At 44.3% G+C, this 14,368-nt stretch overlaps 1 protein-coding gene across 1 annotated transcript in view; it reads right to left on the bottom strand.

The window, feature by feature from the left end:
* LOC115478999 (collagen alpha-1(VII) chain-like) overlaps positions 1–14,368 on the bottom strand; it is a 309,662-nt gene that overhangs the window by 161,104 nt on the left and 134,190 nt on the right. The window contains exons 54-55 of the mRNA XM_030216704.1: positions 5,159–5,248; positions 4,162–4,200 (exon numbers count right to left, since the gene is read on the bottom strand). Coding sequence (XP_030072564.1) covers positions 4,162–4,200; positions 5,159–5,248 — 129 coding nt within the window. The remainder of the gene's footprint in view (positions 1–4,161; positions 4,201–5,158; positions 5,249–14,368) is intronic.

Genomic DNA, 14,368 nt, shown 5'->3' with positions numbered 1-14,368 from the left:
AACAGGCAACCCTAGTCTGAATGTCGCGACACTATCTTGCTAGTGCCAGGATGGTCCAGAGTGGAGTCAGGGCAGATCCAGAGGTTACCCGGGCACTGTTGATATTCACAGGGCCGGTCTTAGCAAGTGCGGGGCCCTATGCAGACCAATTTGGTGGGGCCCCATCCTAGCCCCGCCCCCACTCCAGCTCCACCCCATTGATATTATTCAATTTTTAGAAAATTTGTTATTTATGAAATTTCAAATAAAGACAAATGAAGCTAAACTTGTACAGAAAAACTGATTGAAATAATAAGCACAATGCTATCATGACCCCCCCCCCCCCGAAATTATTCAGTTCAAGTCCACTACAATTAGTTCCAATTCTCATAACCCCGGGGGGGGGGGGGGGGTTCAGAGGTGCGGACACACAATCTCTCCACTGCAAAACACTATACATAAACTTGTGCAAAAACACACTCATAACCTTACCAAACCATAACAGCACTAATTCCATGGACAGGACGAGAACAACCTTATGCGTGGAAAGGCAGAACTGTAATTACACCAGGCTCTAAAACACCAATACACTATCTCGTGAAAAAAAACAAAACAAAAAGGGCTGCGAATGCTACACGCTAGCAGGATACTGCACCTTGATCACACATGACACAACAGATATGAAGGCAAAATATGGAACTGAAAAGTTACCTCAAGAAATCAGACTCAGCATGCAGCAATACTAGAAAAATTGAAACTTACAAGCAAAATATCACAGATGCACATTTCCAAAAGCTGACATATTCCAGTTAATAAATTCTGAATAAAATACTTTTTTCTACCTTTGTTGTCTGATCATTTAGTTTTTCTATTCTTTGGTCCCAGTGTCTTCTTTCCATTTGATATTTTTTCTCTCAACATGTCCATCATCCTCCTGTGTCCTGTCTACCATCTGTAGCCCTGTCCCTATCCTTTCTCCAGTTTCAGCATCTGTCTTCAAAGTGTTCTGATCCAGCCCTTAAATTCAGCAATTTCCCCTCCATGCATATCCAGCATTTCTCCTCACTCCCCTCCTTCCATGTACATCTACTTTCCTCCCCTCCCCTACATCCATGTCCAGCATTTCTCCTATATCCCTTCCCCTCCATCCATGTGCATCTCCTTCCTTTGTCTTTCCTTCCCTCCATTCCTGCCCAACATTTCTCCTCTCTCCCCTGACCTCCATGTCCAGCAATTTCTCCTCTCTCCCTGGGCCCTGCCCTCCCATCCATGCTCCTCTGTCCCCTGCCCCCTCCATTGATCCCTATCCAGCAATTCCCCTCTCTCCCTGAGCCCTGCCCTCCCATCCATGCTCCTCTCTGTCCTCTGCCCCCTCCATTCATCATCCTTATCCAGCAATTCCCCTCTCTCCCTGAGCCCTGCCCTCCCATCCATGCTCCTCTCTGGCCCCTGCACCCTCCATTCATCCCTATCCAGCAATTCCCCTCTCTCCATGAGCCCTGCCCTCCCCTCCATCCATGCTCCTCTCTGGCCCCTGCCCCCTCCATTCATCATCCCTATCCAGCAATTCCCCTCTCTCCCTGAGCCCTGCCCTCCCATCCATGCTCCTCTCTGGCCCCTGCCCCCTCCATTCATCCCTATCCAGCAATTCCCCTCTCTCCCTGAGCCCTGCCATCCATGCCCAGGTCCTCTCTCCCTTGCCCTCCCGCTCCCAAGTTCAACTGCCTGCCTGTCCGCCCTGGCGCCCTTTTCTTCTCCCCCCAACCAAGGATTTTTCTTTTAAATTTACCCTCCGTCGCCGGCATCCCACAGCAGCGTGCTTCACTGAAAGCGCTCCTCCCCTACCGAGTCCCCCCGACGTCTCTAGCAGAACGCAGAAGCTCTTCCTGATTCGTTCATTCTCAGTGTCCCGCCCTCGAGAATGAACGAATCAGGAAGAGCTGCGTTCTGCTAGAGACGTCGGGGGGACTCGGGAGGTGAGGAGCGCTTTCAGTGACGCACGCAGGACGCTGCTGTGGGATTCCGGCAATGGAGGGTAAATTTAAAAGAAAAATCCTTGGTTGGGGGGGAGAAGAAGAGGGCGCCAGGGCGGACAGTGGCGGTAAGCATGGCACGACGGCGCCCTCCAGCCATGCTTACCGTCCGTGTCGGAGTCGGACCGGCCCTGGGAAGAGGCTGACTGAGGCATGCCGCGCGGGGCCCCCCTAAGCGTGGGGCCCTATGCGGCCGCCTCGGTCGCCTCGGCCTAAGACCGGCCCTGGATATTCAGTGCCAATACCCAGATAACTAGCTGGGCAAGGAGGATGGCATAACAAGCAGTTCTAACTATCAGTTCTAACTATCGTTCCGCAGTCCCGCCTTCTGACGTCATTTTCTTGAGAGCGGGACTGCGGAACAAACTCACGAAGGGAGGGAAGGCTAGAGACGGGGCAAGGCTTTCAAATGATGTGGCTGCTGGAACGGAGGTAAATTAAAGATTTAAAGCACCAAGGGCGGCGGGGGATGGGGGTGAAGGAGAATCACTGGACAGGGGCAGGGTGGGAGAAGAGAGAAAGGAGATGCTGGGGGGGGGGGGGGCGGGGGCGCATGGGTGCCGGAGGGGGGCGCGCGGGCACCAACTCATAGTCTGCAGGGGGGCGCCAGAGACCCGAGGACCAGCCCTGCTAACTATGCCCGGTTAATTATCTGGGTATGGATACTGAATATCAGTGGTACCTGGATAACTTCTCACGATTGCTGATGACCCAGATATGGCCTGACACTGCATTATCTGAGTCTAATGCAGCCCGCAGTGGTCAGTACTTTCAAAAATGCTGACCACTGTGAGCTGATTATATTCCAGATAGAAAACAAAATGTATTTGGACACTTCTATAGCACAAGAAGCTGCAACAGAGAAACCAAGCAAGCAAGTTGCCTTAAGATGGCCTTCCTTGAATGTTTTGAATATAATTTATTTATATGGTATAAAATATAACTCTACATATTTACCGCTGCCTCCGGAACTAATTGAGAATGCCTTGCAAGGCACTGATGGGAATAATTAGCTTAGAGGGAGCCATGATGGTGGCGCTCTAACCTATTAAATTGCATGCCTCAAAAGCACTTACTTCAATAAATCACTTAATCCATAAGGTGTCACCTGCATCCTTGCCACTGTTTAAATGATACTTAATTTGTAGCCCAGTCTAAAACATCTGATTAATGGTGTTATAACAAAATGTTGATCCATAAACATTGACAGGTTCGGTGATTTATTCAACAAACCGGTTGAATAAAGAAGTCGGAGATGGTACCTTTCCATTGGACTAACCCAATGAATTTATGACTAGCATCTGAGAGTTATATTCCCTTAATTAGACCAATGCAAAAGGGATCGTTGACAAACTATCATCAACACAGAAGCCTTGTTTGTGAAAGACCTCCAGGCAGTGGTGTGCTGGAGCAGGCTCTCACAGGCTCGCAAGAGCCGGTTGTTAAGTTTTTAAGAATTTTGGGAGCCGGTTGTTAAAATAGGGCCCTCCATGGCTACTTTAACAACTGGCTCCCAAAATGTGGGCTTGGGCCCCCTGCTGAATTATCTTTTACTTTGCTGGTGGGGATGCTGAGCCCTGCCAGCCAAGTAAATAGACTACTGCTGCTCCCCGCTCCTTGTTTCCAGCTCTGAGCAGCAGGCTGGGACTTCTCCAGCATGTGTGAGAAGTTACAGTATGCTGCTCAGAGCAAGACGTTAGGAGTGGTGGCAGTCCATTTATTGGCTGCCAGCAAAGGTATGCCTAGCGTGCCCGCACGAAGGGAGGGAGGAGAGAGGCAAGTGTTGCCACCCCAGGCCCTTCCAACTGCAGAGCTGGCTACGTCCGGAGAAAGAGCCTGTTGTTAAAAATTTACCAGCACACACCCCTGCCTCCAGGCACATTTCATCTACTCATTTTTCCAAACCTGCTACAACATCTCAGTCCTTACTTGATCTCCAGTTCTAACCTCACCTTCCCACCACTAGAACGCCTGCTATATACATGCCTAGATATCCCTGTACCCAGTATTTGGATAGCTCTGTTCAGTTTCTTCAACTTATGGATAGAGGTCCTGGGCACTTTATTGACTATGAAACACAGGTTTCTCTGGTATTCTCAGTTTCTCCTATATAGGTATAAAAAATAAAATTGTCTGGAATATGACTTACCAACCCACCACCTAGAATTCCCGGACGTCCTTCAGGGCCCTTCAAACATAAAGTGAACATTTTTGTATAGTTACATCCCAGTACCGGATCCTCCCTCCTGCCAATGTTTGTCAGATGGAAAGTAACATGGAGGCCAGAAGTTGTCCCTCTAGCTGCATCCCCCACCCCAAGCAGCCTATGAGGGACACTGTCACACCAGCAGAACACTGGTCTTAGCCTTAGCCATAGCCTTGCACTAAAGTTGCACCATGTATGAAGGCTGCGTAAGAATTTTAAAGTGGAAGACGAACACCGAGCGTGCTCTATTTGTGCAACAGAAGTGAGCTGGAGTTTGGTCTAGGTGCAAACCTTTGCTGTCTTTGACATATCCTCACACAAGCCCTAGCTCTTTGGATTTGTAAGCTTTCCATGTTGTCAGTGAAGCCTCAACTAATTGCTAAAGTTACCTACTGTATGTCGTTAGGGTCACTGCAGATTGCTAACACTCACTAGTGGCTGACACTGGGGATAATCTCAGAAATGCACATAGATGCACTGAGACAAATTTGTACTGTCATATAAATACATGCACTCATAGGTGGCAATTCTCTAAGTGGGCATCTCCTTTTAGGTTCTCCGATGCCGTGGGGTAAGAGTCTATTGTAAATAGCAACTGGGCAGCCACATTCCAGTAACCTGGATTGGCATGCCGTACGCCTTACATTTAGGAGCCCGTATTTGCACCAGCCATAGACCCGGTGTAACTGTGGGTGCCCAACTGCAGTTATGACCCAAAACCCATGCACGCCCTCCTTGTAATTAATGCTATAGTACTTACATGCACCCATGTAGAATATGCCCCCTTACATGCACCCTTATGCCCGTGTTACGCTTCCTTGCATTTAGTGCACAACGGGGATAGCAAACATAGACTAGTTATAGAATTCTCACTTATGCAATATGTTTACATAACATTTTGGTGCACTGAGAGAAGCAGAGATTCATCCAAAGAACTTACCCTTGGGCCTGGAGGACCTTTATCCCCTTTCTCTCCTTTAAATCCTGATTCTCCTGGATCCCCATTTTCACCTGGATCACCAGGATCTCCCTGAAACCAAGCAAGTAAAACTTCAGTCATTTACCTGCTTATGTTCAGCATGGCCTGTGGCTAGGTGCATCTTCAGATTGGGAGAGCTATTTTCATCCAGGTAAAAAGGGTTTCTGAAAATTGCATACTCTGTGGGTAAAGGTTTGTGCAGGGATCGACAATACACAGACTTTTACCCTTGGGAAACGCAGGCAGGCTCAGAGCCAGGGTTAGGAGGGTGAGGCAACACTAAGCTTAGTTTAGGATTTTCAAAGGGAATTCTGTATATGATACTTAACATTATGGACTATCTGCGTGCCGATGTTTCAGCACGGAAAAGCATTATAACGGAAGCAAGGTGCCGAAGCAGGCCAAGAATGGCAGATCCGCGTAGAACTACACTTATGTGCCAAGTTATAGAATAGCACCTAAGTGTGGATTGGAAAAGGTTGTGTAATGATGGGAGGGACATGGGCAGGTCAGGGGCATTCCCTTAAAATGCATGCAGTGTTATAGAATTAGGGGGATCTGCACCTAATTTGTAGACTGGGATTTACACCTGGTTTCAGTTGGTGTTTAAATCCTCGCGCCCAAAGTTGGGTGCGGATTCCAGTACTACATGCTATTCTGTAAAAAGCGCCCATTCTTTGCTGGAGGAGGCGATAACAGAGGTTAGCATATCTGAGTTTAAAAAAGGTTTGGACAAATTCCTGGAGGAAAAGTCCATAGTCTGCTATTGAGACAGACATGGGAAGCAACTGCTTGCCCTGGGATTTGTAGTATGGAATGTTGCTACTCTGAGATTCTGCATGGAATCTTGTCACTCTTTAGGATTCCGGAATCTTGCTATTCTTTGGGGTTCTACATGGAATGTTGCTACTCTGAGAGATTCTGCATGGAATCTTGTCACTCTTTAGGATTCCAGAATCTTGCTATTCTTTGGGATTCTACATAGAATGTTGCTACTCTGAGATTCTGCATAGAATCTTGTCACTCTTTAGGATTCCAGAATCTTGCTATTCTTTGGGGTTCTACATGGAATCTTGTCACTCTTTAGGATTCCAGAATCTTGCTATTTTTTGGGGTTCTACATAGAATGTTGGTACTCTGAGATTCTGCATAGAATCTTGTCACTCTTTAGAATTCCAGAATCTTGATATTTGGGGTTCTGCATGGAATCTTGTCACTCTTTAGGATTCCAGAATTTTGCTATTCTTTGGGTTCTACATGGAGTGTTGCCACGATTTGGGTTTCTATCAGGTACTTGTGACCTGGCTTGGACACTGTTTGGAAAACAGGATTCTGTGCTAGATGGACCAGTGGTCTGACCCAGTATGGCTACTCTTATGTTCTAACTCCAGTAGTGGGAACATAAGGACAGAGCCGGGCGGACTTCTATGGTCTATGTCCCAGAAACACCAAAAAAAGACATTGATCAAGTAAATACTATCACATTCATTGTTGATTTAAATCTTGAATTGATAATGAATGTGACTGTTGGGCAGATTGGATGGACCATTCGGGTCCTTTATCTGCCATCACTTACATGTTACTATATTAGCACTGAAATTGAGCACTAACTGCTGGATTCTATATATCGCACTTTAATTTCCATGTGCAAATCGAAGCGTATTCTATAATAATGCACGTAACTTAATTGTTTAACTAGCTAATCAGCACTGTCAATTGATGTTAACAAGCAATTATCTGCACTAATTGGCATTAATTAAGATTTACACTCACAATTCGCTAAGCGTATTCTGTAACGTGGTGCAAGTAAATTCTAAGTTGCATAGTTGAAAAGGGGGCATAGCTATGGGTGGGGCGTGGGCGTTTCTAAAATCTATGCGCATGATTATAGCATACATCCGCCCTGCACCTAATTTAAGTGTCGGGATTCACATCAAGTAAAACATGGTGTAAATTGAAGCAACTAAATTTGGTCGCGTGGAGAGGCCCTTGACACATTCTATATACCACACGGAAATTTAAGCCTAGTCTATAAAATCTAGGCATTCTATAGAGAATTTGCCTAGGTGTATTTTTGTTCCGTGCGGAATTTTCAGGTGCTATATATAGAATCTAGCCCAAAACTCATAAATCTAGGCAATCGAATGTCAGACCCAACTTTGGGGGTCTTTTACTAAACATTAGAAATAAAATCTCTTAAGACAAATCTCTTAAGACTTATCTCTTCAACAAGGCCTACAATGAGAACCGATAGCCACACTAATCCACCCCACCAACCCACTCAGTTAAGAAAATCCACCTCCTATTACCCTAACTACTCCCTTCCTTCTTCTTCCTTCCCTCACTTAATTTCTACACAATACTAAATGTATCTGCTATCCTGTAATGACAATGTTTACAAAACTATGTAAGCCACTTTGAACCTGCAAATAGGTGGGATAATGTGGGATACAAATGCAATCAATCAATAAATAAATAAATAAATAAATAAATAAAAGGGTCCTGCAGCAGATAACCTGTGCTAATTTTTGTTAAAGGACCCCCTTTATATGCATAACTTTTAAGTTCCTAAATTAAGATGAATTTTCAGCTGAAAACTTAGGCTCCTAAATTTATATGAAAATAGGACACAAATTTAAGAGAGTAACTTAGGAACATAAAGTTAGAAGCTCAGCTTTTTCTGAACAATGAGCCCACCATTCTCTTTCTCTGATGGTGCCGTCAGTGGCAGTGAACAATAAAGAAATCCTTATCGCGTAGGCAACGGGGATCATTTTAAAAGTGGTTTATACATGGAAATTACTTGTTATAACATTTTCCAAACCATATGCAGGTAAAGATGTGTAAAATGACATCACACACATATTTTTCTCATGTATATTCTATAACACACCATTTCTGTGTTCTTTCACGTGTATGAATGACTTTTAAAATTACCTCCATGGGGGAATTGTTGAAACTGTCCACACTAGGGCCCACCTAGGGGCTGCATTCTAAAATCTCTTATGTTCTTCCCAGAATATTCAATCAATCGGATCATTCAATTAAACACCTGCTACCTTATGCACAATTAGTGTTGGAGGGCAGAGAGGTATTAGCTGCACAGCTGAACATAAGCTGCTTCAGTGAGTGTTTGAGACTTAGTACAAATAGTGATGGTCAAATGGATCACATGAAACAAGTGAGGCTTCCATTGGACCATGTAGGACAGTACTGTACCTTCTCTCCTTTCACAACAGTGTGGTTATCCAAAGAGCTGATCTGAAAAAGAAAACAGCACACACATGAGGAAACCAGCAGTGTCGGGCAAAAGTCAGAGAGAGGTGCCTGAAAAAGTCAAGGGTTATGTTTCTGCTTCGATTCCTGTAGGGATGCAGAAGAACAGGGGAAAGACCTTGGGTTGACCTCTTCAGTTATTCAAGGCCCTATGGAGAGACACATTCATGTATTACATAGTAGGGAGGGTGGTTGGTATGCCGATGAATCATGGAGTTTGAAGCAGAGGTTCTCAAGACGAGGAAAAACCACACAAAAAGGTGGAGGTGCACTGGATCCCTACATGAGGACAGTCAGAGCAGACAAGAAGTAGGGAGAGTTGGCTCTTCTCAAACAACGAAGGAGATGTATAGATGGATAAGAGTCTTTATCCATCTATACGTCTCCTTCGTTGTTTGAGAAGAGCCAACTCTCCCTACTTCTTGTCTGCTCTGACTGTCCTCATGTAAGGAACCAGTGCATCTCCACCTTTTTGTGTGGTTTTTCCTCGTCTTACCCAGACAAAATCCCTTTGAAAAGCGTCCCCCCGAAAAGTTACCCCAGTATTCTGAACAGATGTGCCAAGAGACCAACGAGGCAGACCATATTTGCTAAATGTGAATTCTGGGCACTGAGTTAACCAAGTGTGTATTAATTGTGCATGTTTAATAAACTCCCCCTCCCCCATGATTGTAATTAGAACATTATTATTTAATACTGTTCCCAGCTAGTTTTTGTACTGTCATCAAAATCTAATGGCATTGCATTTTACAGGACCTCCAGCAAAGACAGAAACTGAATAGCTATTGTGACTTCTTGATGAAGGAACCACGAGAATTATTAATACTCACAAAGGTTCCCGATGCACTGGGGGGCCCAGGATTCCCCTGTGAAGAAGGGACACCAGAGCCAGTTAGGAATAGAAATTGCTTGGTAAACAGAAAGTAGTATCAACCTGTATTTTACTTCTTTCATATGTTGACACTGTAAACTGGCATCAGCAGTTCCCATCAGTGCAGATAAGATTACATGGCCAACCAAAATTAAACTATGGACCAGCCAGTAGCAAAATACTGATTGTAATAAAGTTACGTAGAAGGGAACAATAACTTCCATAGCCACTGAGTTTGGGCAAACTCCTTTCTGTTACTATCCTTCCTCAAAAGTCAATGTTTTCCTACTATGGATCCCACTGGCAGTCCAATTAAGTACTGCTAAAGATTAGTATGCACACTAGGGACATTTAGCATATGTGCATGTATTAATATTCTAGTGTGCACGCCAAGCCAGTTCCTGAAGAGGTTAGCATGTACAGACTAAAAATTACTATAGGGCACTAACATATTGTTAGTGAATAAGTCCCATTCAATAAAACGAGAACTGGAGTAGGTAATGCTATCCCGTTCTTATTTAAACCTTCATTACCCAAGCTGCAACGGTCTCAAGTATAAATCCACATATGCTTCATCCTTCTCCTTCATCAGCTCACAGCTCTGGAATGCCTTACCAAAAGCATTAAAATCCATCCAAAACCATCTAAATTTCAGGAAATCTCTCAAGACCTTCTTATTTGGAAGAGCCTACCACAAGGACTCAACCTGTGTCTCTACTTTTAGACATGCATCAATTTAATGACAATTCTGGGCTCACTCACCCTCCCTCCTTTTCCCCTGGTTTCTCTGTTCCTTTTGTTCCTTCCCTGGCCTTTCCGCTATTTCTTATGTAGGTTATATCTTGTATTAGTTTAATTCACTAGATTGGCCTTTGCCATGACGGTGCGATGTAAGCCACATTGAGCCTGACACAGTTGGGAAAATGTGGGATATAAATGTGATAATAAATAATGCATAGTAACATCCTTTAGTAAATCTAGGTCCAAGTGCTATGCTCACTCTCCTTCACATGCTATTTAGCATGTACTACCTATGGTCTGTTTAAAAATATGCTTCTGACCAGGTGTTAAGATTTTAGTTCATGCACTGTTTCAAAGGCTCAGCACACATGATGCATTGTGGGATACTGATAGAGGTGATGGGGCTATTACACCAGGAGATGTGGGAGGCATAAAGTACAGACCGGGGAAGAGACAGCATGAGAAACAGAGGAGGTGAGAGAACACTTCCAAAAATGTCTACGCTACTAATACAAGAAAATATAATTTCATACCAAGGATGTATCAATCACAACCATTTTTCAAGCACTGTTGTGTACTGCACAGTGTATAATAAAACGTAGAATTATAATCCACTGCAAATAGAGGCCCACCCCACAACTTTTAGTCAAACCTCATGATTGTGCAACAAATTGACGTTTATGGGGAATTTTAATAAGGGACATCAGCATGTAGAACTACCTCTAGGGGGAGAGGCACCATTTTGGAGAACAGCGCCACCTGGGTGGCAGTGGAAGGGAATCACTGCGGCCCGGGAACCACTCTACCACCAATAATTTCTAAAGGTATGACCTGGAGGGGGGGAGTTGGACTGTGCATGGGGAGGAGTTGTGCTTGGAGGTGCGAAGTTTGAAGGTAGGTGAGGAACTGCAATGGTGGGATTTGCTCTACAAGCTTTTCACACTTATAAAATAGGTACGACGTATGTGCCCTATTAGTTTAGGCACCTTGTTAAAAAATTACTCTCCACCTCTTCTACATGGTCTCAGATGCAATGAATAGCCTGCAGAATAGCCGTTGGGCCATAATCGCTCACATCAGGCATCCAGCGGGAACTAAGAGGGATTGACACATGGCAGCCTCTTCCCACCCAAGGCAGGATTCTGTTCTTCAGCCTTTCCGCCTCTAGTCCATGACTCTCTTAGATGGCTGCTCTTATATGGCATGGCTGCAGTGGAAAGGATTTATTTATTAGTTACATTTGTTTCCCACCTATTTGCAGGCTCAATGTGGCTTACATAGTACCGGACAGGCGATCGCCAATATCGGTATGAACAAATACGGAGTGATGTTGTAGTAGAAGACGGTTCATGTGTTACAGACACATTAGGGGATCGTAAGGGGGAAGAGTTAAGTTATGTCCAGTATGAGCTTTGGTTTCGTTGTGTTGCAGGGTTAAGACATTTAAGTTGGATCGTTAGGGTATGCCTTTCTGAACAAGTAAGTTTTCAGTAATTTCCGGAATTTTAGGTAGTTGTTTGTTGTTTTCACGGTTCTTGGTAGTGCATTCCATAGTTGTGTGCTTATATAGGAAAAGCTGGATGAGTAGGTTGATTTGTATTTGACTCCTTTACAGCTTGGGTAGTGGAGATTTAGGAATGTTCGTGTTGATCTTGATGCGTTTCTGGTTGGTAGGTCGATGAGATCTGTCATGTATCCCGGGGCATCTCCGTAGATGATTTTATGAACCATTGTGCAGACTTTGAATGTCATGGCGTCTTTGATGGGCAGCCAGTGCAGTTTTTCTCAGTAGGGGTGTGGCGCTTTCGAATCTCGTTTTTCCATATATAAGCCTGGCTGCTGTGTTTTGGAGTTTCTTTAGGATTTGTTCTTTGCATCCCGCGTAGATTCTATTGCAGTAGTCTAGGTAACTTAGTACCATGGTTTGTACCAGATTGCGAAATATTTCCCTCGGGAAGAAAGCTTTTACTCGTTTGAGCTTCCACATTGAATGGAACATTTTCTTTGTTGTGGCTTTCACTTGGCTCTCCAGTGTGAGATTGCGGTCAATTGTAAACGTCTCTTACTGACTTACAAGTATATTCATTCTCTAGCTCCTCAGTATGTTTCCTCTCTTATCTTTCCCTATACCCCCTCCCTGGACTTCATTCATTGGGTCAGTCACTCTTATCTGTGCCCTCCTCATCCACTGCCAACTCCAGACTCTGTTCCTTGTATCTGCTGCCCCAGTGCCTGTAAACAGACTTTCTGAGTCAGTATGTTATGCTCCATCTCTGGCCCTATTCAAATTCAGGCTAGAAGTCCATCTTTCGAGGCTACTTTTAACTCTTAACCTCTTATTCACTTGTTTAATATCCATGTTATAATCATTCTCAAATTAAATATAACTCTTTAATCTCTTATTTTTCCCATTTGTCTGTCTTGAATAGATTGTGTTGAGCTGAGACTATCTTTTATGTGTTTGTACCATGGCACTGCAATTTGTCTATAGAAAAAATATGTAATCTTCTCTATATAAATGCAACACCAACGTTCTATGAAGCCTCCAGCCGGAAGTGTGAAGTGGGGAGAGACTATCCGGTTTCCCCATGAGTGTCTGCCACGCCCTCTCTGTAACACAAACCGTCAGTGAAGGAAACACAGCAGAGCACGAAATCAAATCGCTGGCTCTGTAACAGTGAAGACTCAGACGGGGGGAGGGGGAGAGAGGCCAGAGGGCAGGGACACACACACTCCCACATGCACACAGAAGAAACATTGCTAGCCCCCCCGTTTCATTTGCATCACGAAACGGGGCTTTTTTACTAGTAGTAATAATTTGCATTGTGGGAGTATTGGTGATGACTGTTGTAGTCATTCTGTGGTTAGTCTCTCCAAAGACCAATGCAAATGTTCTGAGGCTTCCATCTGAGTAGCTTTGGGGCATCTGTGATGTCAACATTTCTTTTGTTTGAATATGGATGTTGCTTTATAGTTTTGAAGCCCTTGGTATCATACTGTTATTTATTTGGATTTTGCTCACACCTTTTTCAGTAGTAGCTCAGGTAAGTTACATTCAGGGACAACCGGGTATTTCTCTGTCCCAGGAGGGCTCACAATCTAAGTTGTACCTGAGGCAAATAGAGGGTAAGTGACTTGCCCAAGATCACAGGAGCAGCAGTGGGATTTGAACTGGCCACTCTGGATTGCAAGACCGGTGCTTAACCACTAGGCCACTCCTCCACTCTTATCTTTGGGGTTCTACATGGAATGTTGCTACTGCTTTGAGATTCTGCATGAATCTTGTCACTCTTTAGGATTCCAGAATCTTGCTATTCTTTGGGGTTTCTACATGGAATATTTATTTATTTGGATTTTGCTCACACTATTTAGTAGTTGCTCAAGATGAGTTACAATTCAGGTACTCTGGATATTTCTCTGTCCCAGGAGGGCTCACAATCTAAGTTGTACCTGAGGCATGGAGGGTTAAGTGACTTGCCCAAGATCACAAGGAGCAGCAGTGGGATTTGAGCCCACCACCTCTAGCTTTCAAGCTTGGTGCTCAAACCACTAGGCCACTCCTCCACTCCTGTTGGTGCTTTAACACTACAGGTTGCTCACAAGTGGAGAATTTTTAAATACCAGTAGGACTTCCCCACAAGCACAGTTCCAACACAACCTCTCCTCACACCCCACACCCACACACTGCCATTTCTACACATGTATATTGGAAAGCATTCCCAAAGGCATGCGGCAGCTTTCCCTACTTAAAGATTCTATACTGCTCTAAAATAGAAAAATAGGACCAGATCAACATATCAAAGGGTGTCTGGGTCTAGCTGTTCCTTTGGGCAAGTGTAAAAGCTTTTGTAAGGCCAGGTGCATCTTCTTTACCAAAAAGAAAAAAAACTTACCGGTTCTCCTTTTTCTCCTTTTTGAGCTGCAAAACCCTGAAACCAGAGCAAGGAGATTTATTTGGAAAACAGGGTTTTACTCTGGTTCACAATTCAACACAAGCAACATTAGTTCTGATAAGAAAGCACAAGAAACTGCAGGAAAATATTAGAACTGAGCTAAATGTTTCAGATTACATTTTAAGTATGACGAAAGACCACCTAATTAGGCATTCAAGGGAATTAATCCAGATCCAGATGTGCCCTTGAATCGAACTGGCTCCTAGAGAACACAAAGTAAGGGACCCTCCCTTGTGGTTTTGTGGGAATGAAAACCGAAGGCCAAATGAAAAGTATATGTAGCCTCCATGCTGGTTTCTTTGGTTCCTGACAAGTGTGGCACTGGGGGGG

The sequence above is a fragment of the Microcaecilia unicolor genome, chromosome 10 (assembly GCF_901765095.1).
Source record: "Microcaecilia unicolor chromosome 10, aMicUni1.1, whole genome shotgun sequence".
In the NCBI taxonomy this organism is placed as follows: Eukaryota; Metazoa; Chordata; class Amphibia; order Gymnophiona; family Siphonopidae; genus Microcaecilia; species Microcaecilia unicolor.
Note: the sequence above shows the minus strand (reverse complement) of the source record. Positions and strands in the feature narration are given on the sequence as shown.